A 21,837-nucleotide genomic window follows, 5' to 3' on the forward strand; every position below is an offset into this window, starting at 1 on the left:
AACGAACCCTCTCTCACTCACAGGATGAACTCACCTCTGCAGACACTTGGTGAGTGGCTGAAGCCTGCTCTTATAATTTCACTGTATTGCACAAAAAGCATGCCTTTATCATCTTTGGTCCTTAGGTGTGATATCAGTTTCTTCCATTTTTCTATGTGTTACATAAAAATCTTTTTTTTCCCCGCTTGATACCAATAACCACCAAAGTGCAGTATAAATATTGGGTTATACATATAAAATACCAACATCTCCCATACGCTTTCTATTAGGCAACAAAAGAACTTATAACAATTGTCTTAAAATGTTACAATATAATTTTAAGGCCAAGGAAGATACAGTAAAGCCTAAGTATTATATTTGAAGGAAAAAACCTAGACCAATATTTAAAATTTAAATATACATTAAATTTTATCTAATCATCAAAAAACAACCTCATAGTGAAGCAAATTAACTTAAAAATGAAATAATATCTAAATGGATTAACTTAATCATGCTGTTTATATAGCTATAAAGAATCATTTGAAAGCTAAGCCTAGTAACAATGACAGAATAATTTATCAGTGAGCTGTGATTTAAAGAAACTGCCCTCCCCACCCCACCCCCCAAAAATAATAGACTGCATAATACAGGTTTTAAATGTTATATAAAAAAAACAACAACCCTGGCCTAACTTGTGGTGACTAACATACTGTCCAATATTGACAACATTGCCTTCTGACGCTTCCCCTTGCTCTTCAAAAGTGGTTTAGTAATTACACAGATAGCACACGTGCTTCTGGGCTCAGGTACCACGCAGTCGCTGCCTTCCGTAACGCCTGCTCCCTAGAGTCTTTAAGCATTAAGTGGTTCGGTGAGGGCCTCTGTCTTAACAGTAGTCTCAGGTTTTCTCTTCTGGGACTCCTGTCGTTTCTCATACGCCATAATGGCAAAGTCAGCCAGGAACATAAAACTTGCTAGAAATCCAAACACCTGAGGAGGAAAAAGTGGCAAAAATTAGATGAGGAATTTTATAATATACTCTCACATTTCCTACTTGGCTTTGAGAGAGTTTCATACGAGCAAGATGATTTCATCAATTTTATCTTAACTTCAGTGGTAAAGAAATGTTGAAGGTCACCAAAAAATGGAAAGAAGTTACCAAAAAAATAAAATAAAATTCCAGAATGATAGCTATTAGTCAAAAAATCACAAATGCCCTGTCTTACAAAGTACATGTTCACTTGTGGGGTGCCAATCTATGAAACTAAGGGTAATAGATGAAAAAAAATCCTATAAAATGATAAAAACACGGGATTATCAGTAATAGTTAAATGGACCCACAGATGAGATAAAGGACATATGTGAGTAGGCAGCTGAGACTAGGTAAAAATGGAAAAAGTTATTAATGACAAAAAAAAAAAAACCCAGAAATTCTATTTTGAAGAAATAGAATTATCTAAAAAATATATTTTCCAGTTATTTGTCACACTCCAATGACACAGCAACATGATGCCACTATTTACTTCCTCTTCCTTAAAACACTTCCTCATTATTGTACTTCTCGGAGCAACATTCCGAGAATTCTGTCAAGAGACAAAATTCAAATTTAGCTCTTTACTAGCAAAAGCACGAGGGAAAAGGGGAGCCGAGTGCTCTACAAGAACGAGGAAACTGGCACAGGTAATGGCTAACGTCCCTTCCAACCCCAGCACCCCATCTTCACGTGCTCTTCTCGCCTGATGGCATCTGCCCCCTCACTGGACTGGCTGATTCAGGACTAAAGGTAGACAGATGTCACTTTGTCTGTGAGGCCATCCCTGATCCGGGAGAGCTCCCGTCCATGCAGGGCCCTCTATGCCGTAGCATCCAGGTAGGTGACCTTCCAGCTCTTTTGCTGACATAATTCACACGCACAAAATTTTTAATGGATTCCCTCATTCATTTAATTCTACAAAATGTTTCAGAATTTAAATAGTGCAAAAGGTAATTTTCAGCACATCATAAATAATGAGTTTTTAAACTGCCAGTCACTCTTTATCCAATGAAGTCTAAATAATGTAACAATCTGACATATCATCTAATTTAAATAAATAGGCTCATTTTTAATAGCTGGGAATTTTATGCCATGCTTTTCCCCCCCTAAACTCAACTTTTCCTCAACTTCCATTTCACTTCCTCCACAGGACTTATAGTAACATATTTCTATACTTGAAAATATTTTCTTGACCATCCTATCATCTTCCTCCACTACAAAAATATGTATATAAACTGAAACTGGCCATAAGGCTCTATTAAAACATTTGGTTTTCTCTTTAGTTGGCTCATGTCTTCATGGATAAATATTTTTTTAAAAATATATTTTGTTGATTTTTTACAGAGAGGAAGGGAGAGGAATAGAGAGTTAGAAACATCGATGAGAGAGAAACATCGATTCAGCTGCCTCCTGCACACCCCCTACTGGGGATGTGCCCACAATCAAGATACATGCCCTTGACCGGAATCGAAACTGGGACCCTTGAGTCTGTAGGCCGACGCTCCATCCACTGAGCCAAACCGGTCAGGGCATGGATAAATATTATTACTGCTAGAATGAGTCACAGTGCTGCAATAATTTTGTTTTGTTTTTACCCATGTAAAGTGCTAAGAAACCGTGAATAGGTAGATATAGCCACGCAATTCCTGAACTCCTTTTAAGTTCTAGCATAAAAGTAGTTTTAATTATCTATTAGCTGACTACTTAATTACAATTTCAGTTTTGTCATGAACAAAGTATTAATTGGAAACTGTTCTCATTCAGAGCTCTGGTACCAATTCAGGTCCATGATCCTTGAGCTGCAATTCTGAAATTCAAAAACAAAGCTCAACGTTTTCATGATTTGCTCAGCTCAAGATTAACATGGGGTAGAACTATTTACAATCTTTACCTGTTCCTTTTACTGTGAATATTCACATGCTTCAGAAATACTAATATGCTGGATTACAGGATATGTCTCAGGCCCTCTGAAGGTATTGTGGAATAAACTTTATGTACAGCAATCCCTTTCTAAAGTCTAAAATATTCTGAATTCTAAAAATAATCTGCTTCCCTTTGCCAAGGATTTCATATAAAAATCTCATCTCTTTTATTAGACTCAACTTTTGGATTTCTCCTGTGCAGTCTCTACACGTGGCATGCAGATGTTTTTGTTGAACCAAAAAGTGGAGAATAAGATAATAAAGTTGATTCTACCACTTGCATTAGCAGTAACATTCATATGTGGAGTAAATGGGTTTTTTATTAACAAAACTCAAGTTCTAAAGACAGGTTCTAGGCTCTTCAGGCTGTCATATTTAAAGCTATCATTATTTACTGTTAGGTCTCCTATTCAAAATTACAATAAAAAATAAGTTAAAAGACAAACTACTCTACCATATTGTATAACCTGTCAAGTACTTTCCAGATTCCATATTTCTAATGAAATGAAAATAAGCAAAGATAAAAATACAAAGTACTTACAATTGCAGCAACTTCAGCTGAGGTTTGGTCATGCGTGGAAACGAAAATGATGGATGCCAACAAAAACACACATCCTATCCCCAAAGTAATGTAAAAATCCTATACATATATATAAAACACATAAGGAATACAGTAAGGTTAGGTTGAGAGAAACAAATATTTTAGTTTTTTACTCTCAAAAAAATTTAGAGATTTATTTTCTTTCACACAACCCAAATTTACATACTTTGAGATTTCTAACTTTTCAATAAACACCCTGTAAAGGAACATCATGAATGCTTTAGACAGGGCGTATTCAGAGAATACGTTACAAAATAATCTTTTTATGAAACAGTTCCCCAATGGAGGGGTGTGTGTGTGTGCGTGTGTCCCTGAGTTTTACCTTGACCCCCTCGTAGGGATCGTGCAGGAGGCAGCCAATGGATGTTTCTCTCTCATCCATGGTTCTCTCTCTCTCTTCCTTCCCTTCCTCTCTCTTTAAAATCAATTTTAAAAATTTGTCAAAGCCAAAGGACTTATTAAATCCTATATCTTACTTCCAGCAAAAGAAAGCATTTTTCTTTCCTTTCAACGTATTATGTGCTAGGACAGCCTGAGAGGACTTTGGTGCTTTGAAAGCACTTTGGAAAAAAGAGAATCAAAAGAACTACCCATCGTTAACTAAAATCATGTCAATCGTAGGTTTTTTAGCCACTTAAACTTTCTGTAATAACATACTGTTTTCCATTATTCCAAGTGGGTAGGCAATCCAAAAGGAGCTTGTATGATGGACTATCCACTACCATAAGAGCTTCCATATCTCACCACAATGAAGCTTACAACAATGGGTTCTTCAGGGATTTCCAAGTGCTCTCTCAGCATCACCTCATAAGGCGCTCTCTCTCTCATATGCCAACTGAAAACTGCTTGACATACATACTTGATTCAGAGGAGAAACGTAAATGATAACCACTCCAAAGTGCTTAAGTCTGATACTTTTGAGTTTTCGGAAGGGCAATCTCCACTAAACCTAATATCGATAAAACTATCCAACAGAGAATTCCGATACCACTGTCAATTTGTTCACTTAACATTTATAAAAAATTAAAGAGGTTTTCTCTTTGCTTCTAAAAGAGGTGTTTTTCTGGGGCAGGGGGTAGAGGTGGGAACTAAGGGGTCAATGGGAGAAAAAGGGGGACATATGTAATACTTTAAACAATAAAGTACTTTTAAAATACTTTTAAAAATAAGAGGTGTTTTTCTGCAGTTCTTTGTTACTTCTATCCCCTTGAATATTATTTCAAATCTACAAACATATATAAAACCCTATTCACTAATATTTGGATTACATTCAAGGAGGTATTTAAACAAGACAGTCATTTTGAGACAGAATAATGAACTATTCAATAAGCATGGGTTCTAGAGCCAGACTATCTAAGGTCAAATCCCAGTTATACTGCTTCCCAGCTATATGGCTTTGAATTAGTTACTTAACATCTGTGTGCCTTTGTTTTTTCATCTGCAAATGGAGGAAGTTACAGTATCTTCATCAGTAGATGATTCTAAAGATTAGTTTTAATTCACTGGAAGTGCTTAGATCAGTGCCAGGCACATAATGAATGTCCCATAGAAGCTGGCTATTGTTATTCTCCATAGAATCTGACCCACAATAGCATGGGATACAAAAAATTCTTTCTTGTAAAAGATTACCCTTCCACCCTAGACACCACCACCACCCACTCAAAACGTTTTCTCTAGAACAGAAAACCTCCCTTACATAAAAATATATTTAAAGCCCTGACCGGTTTGGCTCAGTGGCTAGAGCGTCGGCCTGTGGACTGAAGGGTCCCAGGTTCGATTCCGGTCGGGGGCATGTGCCTTGGTTGCGGGCATGTCCCCAGTGGGGGGTGTGCAGGGGACAGCTGATGGATGTTTCTCTTTCATGGATGTTTCTAACTCTCTATCCCTCTCCCTTCCTCTCTGTAAAAAAATCAATAAAACATATTTTTAAAAATAAAAAATATATATTTAAAATTTAAGTACATTAATATGCATACAGTAAAAGTGACTTTTAAACCATTGACGCAAACATGAAATCCTTACATAGTTAGGTAAAAATCAGAATGTATATAACTCAATGATTACCTATTAAATTTTGGAAAAGAGAGAATCAAAAGAACTACCCATCATTAACTAAATAATCATGTCAAGAGTAGGTTTTTTAGCCACTTAAACTTTCTGTAATAACGTATTTTAAATTTTAAAAATCACCTATTAAAAGAAACAAAAGACCCAAGAGATAGTAAAATATTTACAAAAGCTGTTTTAAGATAAAACAATTGAATTTTTTATTCCCTAGTATTTTTAAGTCAGTATTTACTAGAAAATAACTTTTATAATCACGTTTGATGTAATAAATAGTTTACATTTCGTTAACTTAGATCATTACACTAAATGGAAAACATACTATTGTTTCTTGTCAAAAAGATTAATGTTCTTAAATACTACTGATACAGCACTAAAGTAAAAACTGACATTTCTAAAAAGATTCTTATGGATAGTGATACTGTTTTGCTGTTGAGAGATAAGAAATGAAAAAGATGTGGGGGGTATGTTTATGTTTTTATTGATTATAGAGAGAAAGGGAGAGGGAGAGAGATAGAAAAGTCAATGATGAGAAAATCATTGATCAGCTGCCTCCTGCATGCCCCCTACTGGCGATCGAGCTTGCAATGGGTCAGGGCACTTGACCAAGAATTGAACAGTGACCTCCTGGTTCATAGGTTGACACTCAACCACTGGGCTACACTGGTCGGGTGATGTTTTTAACCTTTAATGTTTAAAATATAGATTTATACAAAGAGCAAATCAATCAGCTCAGATATCAGTGAACTTTTCTCTTGTCCAACTCTCATATCTGCACTAAACATATCATAAACAAAAATTCTACGGTATTCTCTGCATCCTCTTTTTAATATGTATTTCATGAAATGAGTGGTGCCGTTGTCATTGTTATATAGAAACTCCTGTGGTGTTATCTGCCCTGAAAGCATCTAAAGTTCCTACAGCCACCCTGGACGGATAGTTCAGTTGGTTAAAGCACCTTCCCAATCCACCAAGGTGTGGGTTCTATCCCTAGTCAGAGTACATACAAGAATTAACCAATGAATTCATAAATAAGTGGAGCAACAAATCAACATTTCTCTCTCTCTCTCAAAAAAAAAAAAAAAGTCAAAAGAAAAGTCTCATTAAAAAAAAAAGTTGCTATGCTAGGTAGGGCCTTGGTTCTAGTAAGATTCTGCTTAGGCTACATAATGGAATGCAGAGTGTGAGAGCTTACTGGGGTCAAATCTCAATTTATTTCTACTGTAGCTATGTAATTTTGGTCAAGTTGCTAAACCACCTGCACCTATTAGTAAGTTTCCTCAAAGTAAAATGGAGCATTAAGGTGTGAGGACTCTAAACCACGTAGCATAGAAAGTGCCTGGCACTGACAGCAGCTACTATCAGGTAAGATGACAAAACAATCATAGACTGGCCATACCAAGAACTGTGTGTAGGAGCTCATCAAAGACTTGCTGGATTTGACTCAGACTCTACCTGTAGTTTTTCAAAGTTATTTTTTAACTGTTTGGTACAACTTTCTAAAAAAAATTAAATCTAAAATAATTATTTGAAAAGAAGGTAATAGACTCCTACGGCACAAAATATGAGATACAAAAAGGTATATAGAAAAAAATAAATATCTTAGGTGTAGAATCAACGTAAGACCCAATGCTTGCTTCTCATTAATTTAACCAAAAACATAATCATACTGCTTTGTATTTATTCTGTTATCTCTTACCTTTAATAGTTACAAATTTATCCTAATTTTTATTTCTCTCAGAGATGTGAATTCTTTCATATGTACAATTAATTCTTAATGAACCACTACTGATGATTCAAATGCTATTGCAGAAGTAAATTACTCAATTCTTTCTTTCTTTAATGCAGTACCTATGAGAATTAGCTCATCTGTCATCTCACAAATCCTTATATTATACCAAAAATAAACACAGGGTCAGCAGAGTAAGTCTTTAGATAAAGTTCTGCATCTCTAATAAAAACCTTCTTAATTCACTTATAGACTTTTCCCCATAATAAAATCAAAAGAGCCTGGCGAGTGTGGCTCAGTGGTTGAGCGTTGACCCATGAACCAGGAGGTCACAGTTTGATTCTCAATCAAGGCACATGCCCAGGTTGTAGGCTCGATCCCCAGTAAGGAGCGTGCAAGAGGCAGCTGATCAATTCTCCAATTCTCTTTCATCATTATTATTTCTTTCTCTTTCTTTTTCTCTTTCTCTTTCTCTTTCTCTCTCTCTGAAATCAATAAAAATATTAATATTATATATATATATATATATATACATAATGTGAATTAGGTTAAACCACCAGTCATTGTAAACTATGGGTAGTGTTTGTCACTTTCATTCTAATTTCACTTTCCCCTCCTATCATCCCATTTGGCAGGGAAAACTGAGTTCTCATGTTACTGAGTTTTGGAAGCGTTACTACTTTGTAAAATAAAACTATACAAAGATTCCAAAACAGCTATGTTGTTAGTATAGAGATTATATATTTCATGCTTACCGAGGACTTGACTTTTCCAGCATCGACTCTGTCATAAACCGGAGTGCAGTACACTATCAGCATAAGGAGACAAAGGAGAAAGGCACTGCTGCTTACAAATTCAAAAAAGTAAAGTCCTCCGCACAAAGTGCACTGTGATACGACTTCTTCACAGATGAAGGCCAGCAAAGACAGCAACTGCAAAAGAAACATTTCACTTTAGGCAGTGGTTCTCAACCTTCCTAATGCCGCGACCCTTTAATACAGTTCTTCATGTTGTGGTGACCCCCAACCATAAAATTATTTTCGTTGCTACTTCATAACTGTAATTTTGCTACTGTTATGAATCATCATGTAAATATCTGATATGCAGGATGTATTTTCATTGTTCGCGACCCACAGGTTGAGAACCGCTGCTAGTGTTTTCAGAGAAACCTTCAGTGTTCAGAAAACACCATCTGTTCATTCAAATATTTATCAAGTGGAGACCATGGCAAACAAGCTTACTGAATGGCTGATCTACACAGAACTTAATCTGGTTGCTTTGAAGGGAAGATCAGGGCACATACCTGGGATGGATCCCTAGTCAGGGCACCTATGCAAGACAATGGATCGATGTTTTCTTTCTCACATGGATGTTTCTCTCTCCCTTCCATGTCCTCCAGTGAGGATTTAAAAAAAAAATTAAAACACACAGACGAGCCATTAAACTTGGGAGGCCAGCAAAGGCTTCCTGAAGGAAAGCTGAGACCTGAAGGGCAGTAGAGTTCATTTGAGGGGTTAAAGATAGCAGAGAAGCAAGACATACAAAGACTTAAGAGGTGAGAGAGCATGGCACCCTCCTTCCCCAATGCTCACACATATATTCAACCACAACTCCACTGTGAAAGTGAGTTGAGTCACCATGACTAAAGTGTCCAGTTTGAAGGAAGAAGATAGCAGCACAAAAATGATTAAATGAGACAAGAGGTAAGCAGAGGCCAGATCTAAATGTCCTCTTTAGTTTAAGGGATTTAAAGCAACGAATAACATGATCAGGTTCTTGCTTTTAGTAGTTCTCACTAGCTGCAATATGGAGATGGGACTGGAGACACAACAAAACTTGGGCAGACATCTAGTCAGGAAACTCATGTGTGACATTCAGGAAAAGAGAGCACCCAGGGTAGCTAGCGGTAGTAATGGAGAAGAAGAATGGCTAATCGCTGAAAAATGCAGTAAGAAGCCCTTTTTAAACAGGATGAATAACAAGAGAGTAGGAAACAAGATAATACTGAAACATATGTACTGAAACATTTGAACTTCTCTGAGCATGAGCCTACAAAATTGGAATTCCACATCATGTTCTTTGCATTAATCCCTTTCATCATTTATGACTACCACTCCCAGACTGATGGTATTTGAAGTGGAGCAGGATCTTGGACATTGACAATCAGAGCACAGAATCTTTCCAGAGTTGGACCAGCCTTTCACAGTCGTCTTGCTCTTAATTCCACAGCAAATATTTTAGTAACTTATTTTTGTCTTTCCAACGCATACTTTAAAATATACTTTTATTGATTTCAGAGAGAAAGGGAGAGAGAGAGAGAGATAGAAACATCAATGATGAGAGAGAATCATTGACCAGCTGTCTCCTACTGGGGATCGAGACCGCAACCTGGGCATGTGCCCCTGACCAGAATTGAACCCAGGACACTTCAGTCTGACCATAAAAATCATAAGCAGTACGAACCATTATGGGAATAGCATTAAGTCAACTGATGGCAGAGGTTAAGAGTAAAGAGAGCCCCAGCCAACATGGCTCAGCTGGTTGGGCATCGTCCGTGCACTGAAAGGTTGCCAGTTTGATTCCATCAGGGCGCATGCCGGGGTTGCGGGCTCCATACTCAGTTGGGGCGCATACAGGAGGCAGGTGATCAATGTTTCTCTCTCCCTCTCTCTTCGTCTCCCTAAACAAAATTTTTAAAAAATAACAACACAGAATGAAGAGTGATCCAGATGGGCTTACTGGCCATGGCTGCCCAGGATAGACAGGCATGGGTCAGAATGATTTCCTGCACTGAATGACGAATGGTTAACTCTGGTTGATTTGGCAACTCAATTAAATGGCAGTGGGTTTTAACAGTGCTCCCACTGTTGTACATTAGTATTAACATACTGATGCTTTCACTGCAGGAAGAAGAGTTTTGTTTTTCTTTTTAAGAGGCAAGGCTGTTGGGAAGAGAATAAATTCCATTTTAATTATGCTGTGTATGAGGGCTCTGTACAAGAGCTAGGATATATAGCTCAGAGGAGAGGTGTGAGGTGGAGATAAAGATGTGGGGCCTTGGCCAGGTAGCTGAGTTGGTTAGAGTATCGTCCCAATATGCCAATGCTAAGGGCTCCATCCCTGGTCAGGGTACACACAAGAAGCAACCAATAATACATAAATAAGGGAAACGACAAATTGATCTCTCTCTCTTTTTCTCACTCTCAAAAAAAAAAGTAAGATGTGGGAGTCAGCCAGTGAGATCACCTAGAATTAGGAGAACTCTGAAGAACCCAAAGATTTAAGGGCTATGCAGAGGGGGAGACACCAACAGAGGAGGAGGAGTCCAAGAGGTAATAGACCAAGAAAAAAGTCTTTCTTTGGAGAGAAAGGAATCCAGAGGGCTGAATGCTACTTAGGAGTCAGGTAAGAACAAAACTAAAACACTTACATTAGACTGAGCTGCAAGAAGGTTGCTGATGACATCAGCAAGACAACTTCAGCGCAGTCATACCGGGAAGCTCAGACTGCAGTGCTGCATAGTGGGAGGTAAGGGACAGTCAAGGCAGTGGAATACAGACAGCACAGGCAAGATGCGTGGTTTCAAGAGTGGCCAGATAGGGCAGTAGTAGATGAGGTCAAAGGGAAGGGAATTACAAGATGGGAAAGAACGGGGTGTGTTTAAATGCTTCTTCAGAAGAAATCAGTAAGATTGGTGTGTCTAAAGACAAGAAGAAAAGAGGTTCTTCAAAGGTAGGATTCAGAGCTCAGGTGTGGGACTAGCTAGCTCCTCTCCAGAAATAAGAGGGAAGAAAGTGAAGGGAGTTTTACTTGGGCTGTTTGTGTGGGTTTTGAGGAAGCTGAGGGAGTTTCCTCCTGAGCTTTAAAACTATCAAAATAACTGATGACCCAAGTAGATGCCTATCGGGAAATGCCATCTCACCCAAGTCAGGCCAATAGAAGCAACCAGATGTATTAAGGGAACAAAACTGCTACCAAAGTCAACAGACACATTTCATAGTGTATAATAAAACTTTTACCCTATAAAACATTTCTACACAAAAGAAGTCAATGGTACAGCTACTGTGGAAAACAGTTTAGCAGTTTCTTTAAAAAACGAAGCATGCAACTGCCATGAACCCACCAATTGTATTTCTGCATTCTGCATCCAACCAAGAGAAATGAAAACTTATGTTCGTGCAAAAATTGATGCATTAAGGTTCATAACAATTTTATTCACAATAGCCCCAAACTGGAAACAATCCAGATGTTCTTCAATGGTTAAGCAAACTGTGGTAGGTACATCCACACTACAGAATACTACTTAGCAACAAAAAGGAACAAGTTTGACATATGCCACAACCTAGATCAGTGGTCGGTAAACTCATTAATCAACAGAGCCAAATATCAATAGTACAACAATTGAAATTTCTTTTGAGAGCCAAATATTTTAAAATTAAACTATATAGGTAGGTACATTGTTATTAACTTATTTAGGGTACTCCTAAGGTTTAGGAAGAGCCACACTCAAGGGGCCAAAGAGCCGCAGTCTGCCGACCATGGACCTAGATGAATCTCCAGAGAATTATGCAAAGTGAAAAAAATCCAATTTCAAAAGGTTATAGACTGCATGATTCTGTTTATAGCATTCCTCAAAAAACAAAGATTATAGAAATGGAGAACAAATTAGTGGTGCCCAGGGGAGAGAAGGGTGGTGTGGCTAAAGCAGAAGCATGAGGGAACCCCGTGGTGATGGGCAGTTCTGGATCTTGATTGCAGCAGTGCTTACAGGAAGCTACACACAAGATAAAACTGCATGAGAGTAACGCGCACGCACACACACACACACACACATACAGGAACTCCCTGTACAGTTTTTGCAAGTTCCTGTGAATCTATAGTTACTTCAAAATAAAAGGTTTTTTAAAAAGGTCAAATCTAAATTGGTATCTAAGCGTCTAAGGCAGCGGTTCTCAACCTGTGGGTCGCGACCCCTTTGGCAGTCGAATGACCCTTTCACAGGGGTCGCCTAAGACCATCCTGCATATCAGATATTTACATTACGATTCATAACAGTAGCAACATTACAGTTATGAAGTAGCAACAAAAATAATTTTATGGTTGGGTCACAATATGAGGAACTGTATTAAAGGGCCAGAAGGTTGAGAACCACTGGGCTAAGGGATTTCCCCCTTCTACTGAGCAATACAAAATTCATCTATCCCCACAACTTCAAAGGATCAATAGAAAGACAAAAATAGATCCTACTGCTGTATTTCCTGTTGTGAAGCATAAAACCACCCAGTATATCCCAAACAACTTCCTTCACACAAATGTTAGGTGAGGTATTTCCAATCACTAAACCACAGGATATAAAGGCCACACCAAGACAAACACCAGAAGGTCATTGTGTAAAGGTACTTCCTTAGTCTCCTGTAATTAGTTACAGGATGAGTCTTTACATGTCTGGAGTATAATAAAATACTAATATTCCGTATGCCCTACTCTTGCCTCTATCTTAGGAGTTTTAGGAGTTTCTCTATGAGGAGTTTGCAAAATACACCTCAGTTGTATAAAAGCCAATTAATTATGAGAAGATAGCCTAAAACTCTAATTGGGGTTTTAGACTAGCTGAAGCATGTTTATTACAATAACTAGATTATCAGGAACACTCATCTGTGCAGGCTGACCAAAAAAGAAATCTTTTCTGTAGTATCAATGCAGACTGCTGATCTAAGTCTTAGGAAGGAAAGGGCAGGATCCAGCTTGGCCAGAAGCAATCAGTGTCAAGTAATTACAAGTCCTGTTCCAAACTTATCATCAGAAGTCTTTCTTACTAACCTTAAGCCTCAGAGCAGTATTAAGAGGCGGGTTCTGCATGGGTGTCCTAAGAGACTGAAGGGGTACAACATCAAGTTTGGGCGTTGACTAGTGCCGGTTCCCATGTGAAGGCCAAGGAATTAGCACTATGAGCTATACTCAGTTTGAAATTTACTCCTGACTCCCCATCTCTAATGCTATTAAGCTTCCTTGATATCCCCCACAGCACTATATAGTCTGTAGTACAAAATAAAATGATCATTTCACAATATGTACAAATAATGAATCATTATGTTGGACACCTGAAGCAAATATGTTACATTTCAATTATAGCTCAATAAAAATATAAAAAATAAAGTATATTTGAGTATTATGTATGCAGCACTATAATATGCACAGGAACATGTGATGACAGAGCAATCAGACCAATGTACAAGACAATAAGAACACGATATATTTTGTATCTCACAACTGAGTGTTCATTATATCTAAGTTCAGGAAATATCAGGAAAATGTTCACCTGGACTAAGAGTAGTTCAAGAAGGATGGGTAGAAAAGCAAGACTCAGACCAGAGCCAAGAGACACACAGGGTCCAGGAGGGGGATAAACAAGAACAGATTCAGGAAAGCAAGAATTTGCCCAGCCTGTGTGGCTCAGTGCTTGAGCATCGACCTAGGAACCAGGAGGTCACGGCTGATTCCCAGTCAGGGCACATGCCTGGGTTGTGGGCTCCATTCCCAGTAGGGGCAGTGCAGGAGGCAGCCAGTCAATCAATGATTCTCTCTCATCATGGATGTTTCTGTGTCTCTCTCCCTCTCCCTTCCTCTCTGATATCAATAAAAATATATTAAAAAAAAAAAAAGAATTATCATGGCAAGCCCCAAAGGATAATAAGGCAACTGACCTAACTGGATGGGGAGTGTTGAGAAAAAAGGTAAGGTGTTGGGTGTGGTTATGTGAAAATCATACCAGGGAGCATGGACTTCTAGATAAAGACAAAGGGAGCTGCCTGCCTGGTTTAGCTGGATAGAAAACAAAAGGAACAGAGACTGGGCGGGGGCCTGAAGGAACAGCACAGTCCCAGAGTCCGAGGGAAAGCAAGGAACACCAGACAAGCAAGTCAACAGGACATTTTGCACTTCTTAGGAAAACTCCTTTGAAAAGCCGTGATGCCGGGTGTTGTGAGAGTGTGAGGGGTGTAGTGTGGCTTGTTTTATTTTAGTCATATTTTTAGTTGGTGTTTTTTGTAAGCAGACAATTATTTTAATTTTTTTTAAAAAGTGAGAGTGAAGGGAAGGAAGAATTTCTAAAAGTGGGTCATCACCAACACTAAATACCAAAGTGGTTAAGGACAGTAAAAAGAAATAAGGTCACTGAATTAGACAAGGAAATAGTGGTGAATGCAACCCATAAGTTAAAAGGCTCAATTAGTATCGTCTGGTGAATAGTTTTGCTCTGAACAAAGTATTGCTTACTAAATAGGAAGCTAACCCCCTAACGACAGGACACTAATGCTGCTCCTTCTAATGACATAAAATTTTACCCAAATATATTTAAGGGAATTATCAAGCTTTGGGAGTTGGGAAGGCCTTTGCAGAGCATGCAGTTTCCCACCCTCATGTTTACAAATGATGGAATTAATCTCTGACAGGTTAAGTCCCAAGTTGGCCAGGCACAGACGAGAACCCAGGTCTCCTGACTCCTACTCTGTACTTGTTCCCCCCATAAAACGCTATTAAGTTCATTTAACGACTAAGTATGTTTGTGTGGGTTTTCCCTGTAAGGTTGGGCTTTTGAGGTTACATAGTCTTGTGCATTTCCCCTTTTGCTGTTGAATCACACATTAAAACCAATTTCCCAAGGTCAGCACATCTGGGAAGTCTTGGTGACTAAAATATGGCCTTACAGGTCTAGTGATTTAAACATTCAGATAATTACTACCCTGTGCCTCTCTCCATTTCAATTTCACTACCTTTCCTGAAACTTCAAGTCTTCCTTAAAATTAACAGTCATTGCATTAAGTATTAATTCTCCATCACTTTGTTTAAAGTGGGTTACGAAAAAATTTCTTATAAAAAGAGCTTTTTAATGTTTGCCACTAATTATAAAACTCCATGTACAAAATTATGTTAATTTGTGAATTAATGAACTTGTAGTCACATGCAAGGTTCAAGTAAACAAATCTGTCAGCCTGAAGGTAAGCGAGGCTTCCCTCACCTTCGGCCAGGTGGGGGACACCCAGCCCAGGGCCACATAAGGCTCTGAAATCATTAGGTCTGGCCCTGCCAAGGCAACCGACAGTGGGACTCGAAATTCAATAAATCTAGGAGTTTTATGCATAGCAACATAAATTTATATTACGTGAATTATATTAAGTGAATGATGTTAGAAATATCCAAATGGGTCCCAACTGGTTTGGCTCCGTGGATAGAGCGTCAGCCTGCAGACTGCAAGGTCCCAGGTTCGATTCCGGTCAAGGGCATATACCTTGGTTGCGGGCACATCCCCAGTAGGGAGTGTGCAGGAGGCAGCTGAATTGGTGTTTCTCTCTCATCAATGTTTCTAACTCTCTATCCCTCTCCCTTCCTCTCTGTAAAAAATCAATAAAATATATTAAAAAAAAAAAAAAGAAAAGAAATATCCAAATGGCCCTTGGCAGAAAAAAGGTTCCCCTCCCCTGCCTTACGCAAACTTTTACTCTGACAAAGGTTCAAAGATAAAATTTGTTGACATTATGGATCTTCCTCAGGTAAAAATGGAGCATTTTAATTGAGTACATACCATTTTCACATTTAAATAATGAAAAGAGCACCAATATAAGATCAATTGCTTCTATTTAATAAATTTAAATCACTGGTGAATTCCCAATCAAACTGCTTGCTTGAAGAGTCATTATAATCACAGTACTGTGCAGCCCTCAGGACATTCAACTGGTACCATAAACACAATGTCAGCTTGTTGCAGAGAGAATATTACACATATTTAGATCACTGCACCAGCTAGCTAGACAGGAATTAGGTTGTCAAAGGCCAATTCACCCCTTAAAACAAAAACAAACTCCTTCAAAAGTAACAACCAAAACCTCACACAAAAAATACTAGTACATGGGCATAAGGATCAATCTAAGGGTAGAATAAACTGGTAATAAACTGAATGCATAAATTTATGTCTGCAATGACTCCTTATATTGAATTCCTAGCTGAACCTTTATTCTTTCTTCAGCTCTGGAGGATGCTTATGTTTTGAACAAGGCTTTGAAAAAATTAAGGTCATACCTGAATGATAGACAAAGCTGTACAACTCCAACTCAGAGTTACATGCATATAACTCAAGAGCTGGTCACACTCTTCTGTCTCTAAACTCCCCTTTTGTGTTTGCAGGCTCCACTCTCTACCCCTTTGGGGTTCAGTTCTGTACCAGCATGCCCCACAGAGCCTCAGAAATTTGTAAAAAACATCTGAAGGAGTGGAAAGAATCTCAAAGGAAATCCATTTCAATCTCCTAGGACTCTAATCTAGGATTCCTAAGTAAACAGGCTCTGGCTTTTAAGTTTTAAGCAAGGTTCCTTTCTCTTTGAGGTCTTTGAGAATCTGATAAGAAGTATGGGTTCAGAATCACATGCCCAAACACAAAAATGCACTACATTTTAACTAAAAAGTCATAGGGCATGCAGGGCCCTTGTGAAAGTACCTCCTCTTCTGATTATGAATTTCTCCATTACAGTGTTTGGTTATTGGAACTCTGAAATTCTATTTCAATTTTTTTTTTTTTTTAATCCTCACCCAAGGATATTTTTCCATTAACTTTTAGAGAGAGTGGAAGAGAGAGGGAGACAGAGAGAAACATCTATGTGAGAGAAACACATAGATTGGTTGCCTCCTGCACGTGCCCCCCCCACCCCCACCCCCAGCAGGGAAAGAGCCTGCAACTGAGGTACATGCCCTTGACTGGAATCGAACCTGGGACCCTTGGGTCCGCAGGCGGATGCTCTATCCACTGAGCCAAACTGGCTAGGGCATGAAATTCTATTTAATTTTTTAAAGTAAATCATCCTATATAATAAAAGGCTCATATGCAAATTGTCCCCACGGGCGGGTGTTCCACCGACTGGGAGTTAGACCACCAGGGGCGGCACGGAACATGGTGGGCGTTGGTGCAGCCTTGGCAGCGGGTGGCAGTGGAGGCGCTGCCAGCCCCGATGGGCACCGACGAGAGCAGGACCACAGTGGGATGGTGGAGCAGGTGAGCGGGCAGCGCCAGGCCAAGGCAGGTGCAAGCAGGGGCCCTGATCGCCCCGCCAGTCGTCCCACAGATTGGCCCCGATTGCCGGCCAGGCCTAGGGACCCTACCTGTGCAAGAATTCCATGCACTGGACCTCTAGTCTAAAATAAAACAATCTAAACACAGAATTTGAGTTAAGGCAAATAAGACTCTGCCTGCTGCCCCAGGCTGGATGACAGTTTTAATTTACTTGGGACTTTCTGTGTGACTCCTATAATATACTGTTGGGAAGAGATAAGACATTATTAAAACAAACAAGCAGGAACAAAAAGACAACCATAAGAATGAAATTAAGCCCTAACCGGTTTGGCTCAGTGGATAGAGTGTCGGCCTGCAGACTGAAAGGTCCCAGGTTCGATTCCGGTCAAGGGCATATACCTTGGTTGCGGGTGCATCCCCAGTGGGAGGTGTGCAGGAGGCAGCTGATCGATGTTTCTCTCTCATCGATGTTTCTGGCTCTCTATCTCTCTCCCTTCCTCTCTGTGAAAAATCAATAAAATATATTTTTAAAAAAATGAATGAAATTAAGAAATATTATTTAAAATGTATATTAAAGAAAGCATTTTTACAATATTACAAGTTCCCCATAAACAAATAGAGTTCTAAAGAGACCTTAGTTTTTATTCTTTTCCTCTTTCTCCTTATGGATGATGGAGAACACGCAGGAATCGTCTAACAGCCTGGCAAGGCAAATTCATCTTCCCCTCTTCTGTTAAATCCAGATTAAATCTATCACCAAAATTTCTAGCTGTATTCAATTCCGAAGATACACAACTATAGTTTGTTACACTATAAATACGGTAATGAAAAACTTTACTTGAGCTTTATTATTTCTGATTAGGAAGGAAAAAAAAATAAAGGCAACTGAAAACAGATTTAATAATGGGCAACAGATGAGTATCAATGATGTCTTTTAACCAGGAAGAATGCTTCAGATTAATATTAATTCTTTTCTGCTCTAAAGAGTTCTACTCAAGTAGCTCTACTGCACAGAAACAGCTGAAATCTGAAAGTCATGTGAGAGCTGACAAGAGGAAAGCAGAAGGAAGCACTTCTGGGTAGAAGGACTGAATAGCTGATGCAAGAAATAGGGAGCCCTGTGGCTTGAAGAACCTAAAAGGCCTACGAAGGAGGCTGTAGAGACAGCCCAGAACCTCTAGGGATCCACAGGCCAAGCTACCACTTGCCTAAGTCTAAGTGACTTCCCAATTACTGTAGTGCCCATTTCCTGCTATTCTATTCAATAAAAATAGGTCACCTGACTTCTAAGAACATAAGCTCTGGTTATCTGCGTTCTAAGAATTTAAGTTCCTCCCAAAGAAACTAATGGCTATTTTTACTTGGGATGGTTTTAGGAAAAACAACCACACACAAACCAACCTGTAAACATTCTAAGCAGCCTGATTTTCTGTCTTGCAGAAAATGTTGCTCATCGTTGGTTAAAACAAGACACAGGAGCTCAAAGTATGTAAGCGGAATTAAAATTTAAATCGCAAAGGTGTTTTGATATTTTCGCTAATAGGTTTAAGGTACCTTCGCTGCCTACAGTAAACTAAAATGCGATGAAATGGAAAACACCGTGCCCTAGTCCTGCTAGCCGCCCTCAAACACAAAAAGCTGTCCCCTTGACTTTGTACTTCGTTCACACATGTCGCCCATGCAGAAGTCGTTCTTTCCCAATCAATACCAAACTTTTGGCAGGCAGCTTACGGAACACACACAACTCAACGCCAGTGCGTGGCCACCACATTAAACTGACCCCATGGGCTCGCCCCAGGAAAACCGCAAGCACCAGGGGAAGATAAAAAAAGAACTTCGTAGTCTAAATACAGGTCCTTTGGGAGATAGCGCAGAGGCACAACAGCGGGGAGGAGAGACGAAGGTGGCTACAGAGTAAATGAGATACGTCCAAGTTACGTCTATCACCAAAATTTCTAGCTCTATTCTATTCTGAACATACACAACTATAGTTTGTTAAACTATAAGCAAGGTAACGAAAATTTTTACTTGAACTGTGCTATTTCTGATTAGGAAGAAAAAAAATAAAGGCAACTGAAAATAGATTTAATGGGCAGCAGATGAATATCGATGACGCCTTGTAAGCAGTAAGAACGCTTCCGATTAATATTAATTCTTTCCCGGACCCACCTAACTCGTTCAGCGGCCCTGCATCGCCGTCGGGGCCCACCTAGGGACCAGGGGCCGCCCAGCGGGGGAGGGGGAGTGGCGGCCGAAGGAACCCGGGTGTGGAAACGGCCGCTTCCTGAACCACCAGGATGAGAGGCGGCCGGGCCTCCCCAGCCCACAGGCCGAGGGCCCCGGACCGAGCCCCTCCCCGCCCGGCTCGCCCGCCCCGGCCGGGACTTACCAGCTGCAAGCCCTTGAGCACGCGCCGCGGCAGCCGGAGCCGGCCCAGGTTGCAGCAGGCGGCGAGGCCGCTCCGGGCGCCCCTGGCCGGGCCCGGGTCCTCCTCGGTGGTGGGGCGGTACACGGCTCCGTTCTCCATCGCCCAAGCCGGGGAACACAGCGACCACAGCGGTGGCGGTGCGGACTTCACCGACTCCAGGCGTCCCCGGGCGGAGCCGTCACTTCCTGGGCCTCCGCACATCCGGCGGGCTCCGCCCCGCCCGCCCTGGCCCCGCCCCCTTTCCCGAGCCCCGCCTCTGTCGCCGCTAGGCCTTTCCCACCTCATCAAGCGCCCGGTAAAGATCTGGGGATCCCCGGCTGGGTTGCTCAGCTGAGAGCATCGGCTCCACAGGCCAAGGTTGTGGGTTCGATCACCAGCTGGGAATGTACAAGAATCAACCAATGACTGCGTAAATAAGTGGAACAAATCAATGTTTCTGTCTCTCTCTAAAATCAATTTAAAAATACAAATAAACAAAAGATCGGGGGAGAGAAATAAAAAGATCTTGGGAGGCTGTCGCAGGAATAGCAGGTACACAGGTCCTAAGAACCAAATGAGCTTGGCTCATTCTGAAACCAAAGACTAAGCCAGGGAGAAGGAGAGGAGATGAAATTGGAGATGTGGGCAAAGGCCAGGTAATGTAGGGGCCTATCGGGGACCCTAAAGGGCAAGTGAAGAAATTGAATTTTAATTTAAGTGAAATGGGTTGTCTGGAAGGACTTTGAGGCATGTTACCTTCTGCATCTCTTAATTTATTTTAGGTTTATTCATCAACATCATTTAGTTTAATTTTTCTTGTTCAGCTGCTGCAGTCACATGTTAATTTTTTGTGAACTTATGGAAACTCATCAAGGAATGTAATTATATTTTAGCACCTGAAACTGATTAAATTACATGAGAGGCACACATACTTTCTCCACGTTAATATAATGTAGGTACTATCATTACTTCCATTTTACAGATGAAAAAAGTGAAGCCAAAAGTCTGAGGATCACATCCCAGATCAAACATCCAGGGGCAGTGGGGATGAAAGCCTAGGTACTTGGAATCTTTGGTTAACAATTAAGCCACCAAACCTCAACTTCTAACCCATCCTTCCATTAGGGACTCAAAATCCATGGAAGAGGGGAGGGGTAACTGTTGCCACCTGCCTCCACATTTATCTTCTCTCCCAAACCTCCCTTTCTTCTTCCAGAAACAAAACAAAAAAGCTCTCAAAGGAATAGAGACAAGTAGACATTACTTTGCAGGGATTGTTTACAGCCAGCCAAAACTATCCTTCTGTCTTTGATTATATGCATTCTGAATGTGCTGTGAGGCCAAGCAGTCACTGATTCTGTCTAATAAAATGAGGCCACTGTGTTTTCGCCAAGGCTACAAGGATTCACTGTCCTGTTGTTCTTCAAGTCATCACCATCCCAAATGAAACACTACTGATATCTGAAATTTACTTTGAAATTTATAAAAAACAAAATCAGATGGGTTGATGAATAGAGATAGATAAAAGGATAGACTTGTGGTAAAGCAATAGCTTTTCTGTGTGTTTGAACATTGTCAAAATAAAACATCGAAAGAAAGTTATAAAAAAAAGAACACTTTGAGACAGAAGAGAAGATAAGCAAAGTCTCTCAACCCTCTTGGTTTGTTTAAGGTACACTAGGGCAATTCTTATAGGGGTCTCTGCTTTTGTTTGAATCACCTGGGAGTTTAACTAAAAAGATTCTTAGAAATCCAGCCTGGCCATTGTGGTTCAGTGGTTGAGCGTTGACCTATGAACCAGGAGGTCACAGTTCGATACCCGGTCAGGGCACATGCCCAGGTTGCTGGCTCGTTCCCCAGTGTGAGATGCAAAGGAGACAGCCAATCCATTTCTCTCTCTCTCTCTCTCCCTCTTCCTCCCTCTCTGAAATCAGTAAAAATATATTTTTAAAAAGATAGAAAGAAACCCAATTCCAAAGGGTCTGAATTTGGGTAGGGCTTGAAACTCTTGTAACAAGCTCTCCAGATGATATTCGTGAGAA

The 21,837-nt window shown here is 40.0% G+C and overlaps 1 protein-coding gene across 1 annotated transcript; it reads right to left on the reverse strand.

The window, feature by feature from the left end:
• Positions 1–151: 151 nt before the first annotated feature.
• CMTM6 (CKLF like MARVEL transmembrane domain containing 6) lies at positions 152–20,002 on the reverse strand. Its single transcript, XM_081106446.1, has 4 exons — positions 19,778–20,002; positions 8,084–8,260; positions 3,476–3,574; positions 152–969 (listed from the first exon to the last, which is right to left on the reverse strand). The coding sequence occupies exons 1-4, from the start codon at positions 19,913–19,915 to the stop codon at positions 832–834; spliced, it is 552 nt and encodes a 183-aa protein (XP_080962572.1). The 5' UTR covers positions 19,916–20,002; the 3' UTR covers positions 152–831.
• Between the last annotated feature and the right edge of the window lie 1,835 nt (positions 20,003–21,837).

The sequence above is a fragment of the Myotis nattereri genome (assembly GCF_964212035.1).
Source record: "Myotis nattereri genome assembly, chromosome: 14".
In the NCBI taxonomy this organism is placed as follows: domain Eukaryota; kingdom Metazoa; phylum Chordata; class Mammalia; order Chiroptera; family Vespertilionidae; genus Myotis; species Myotis nattereri.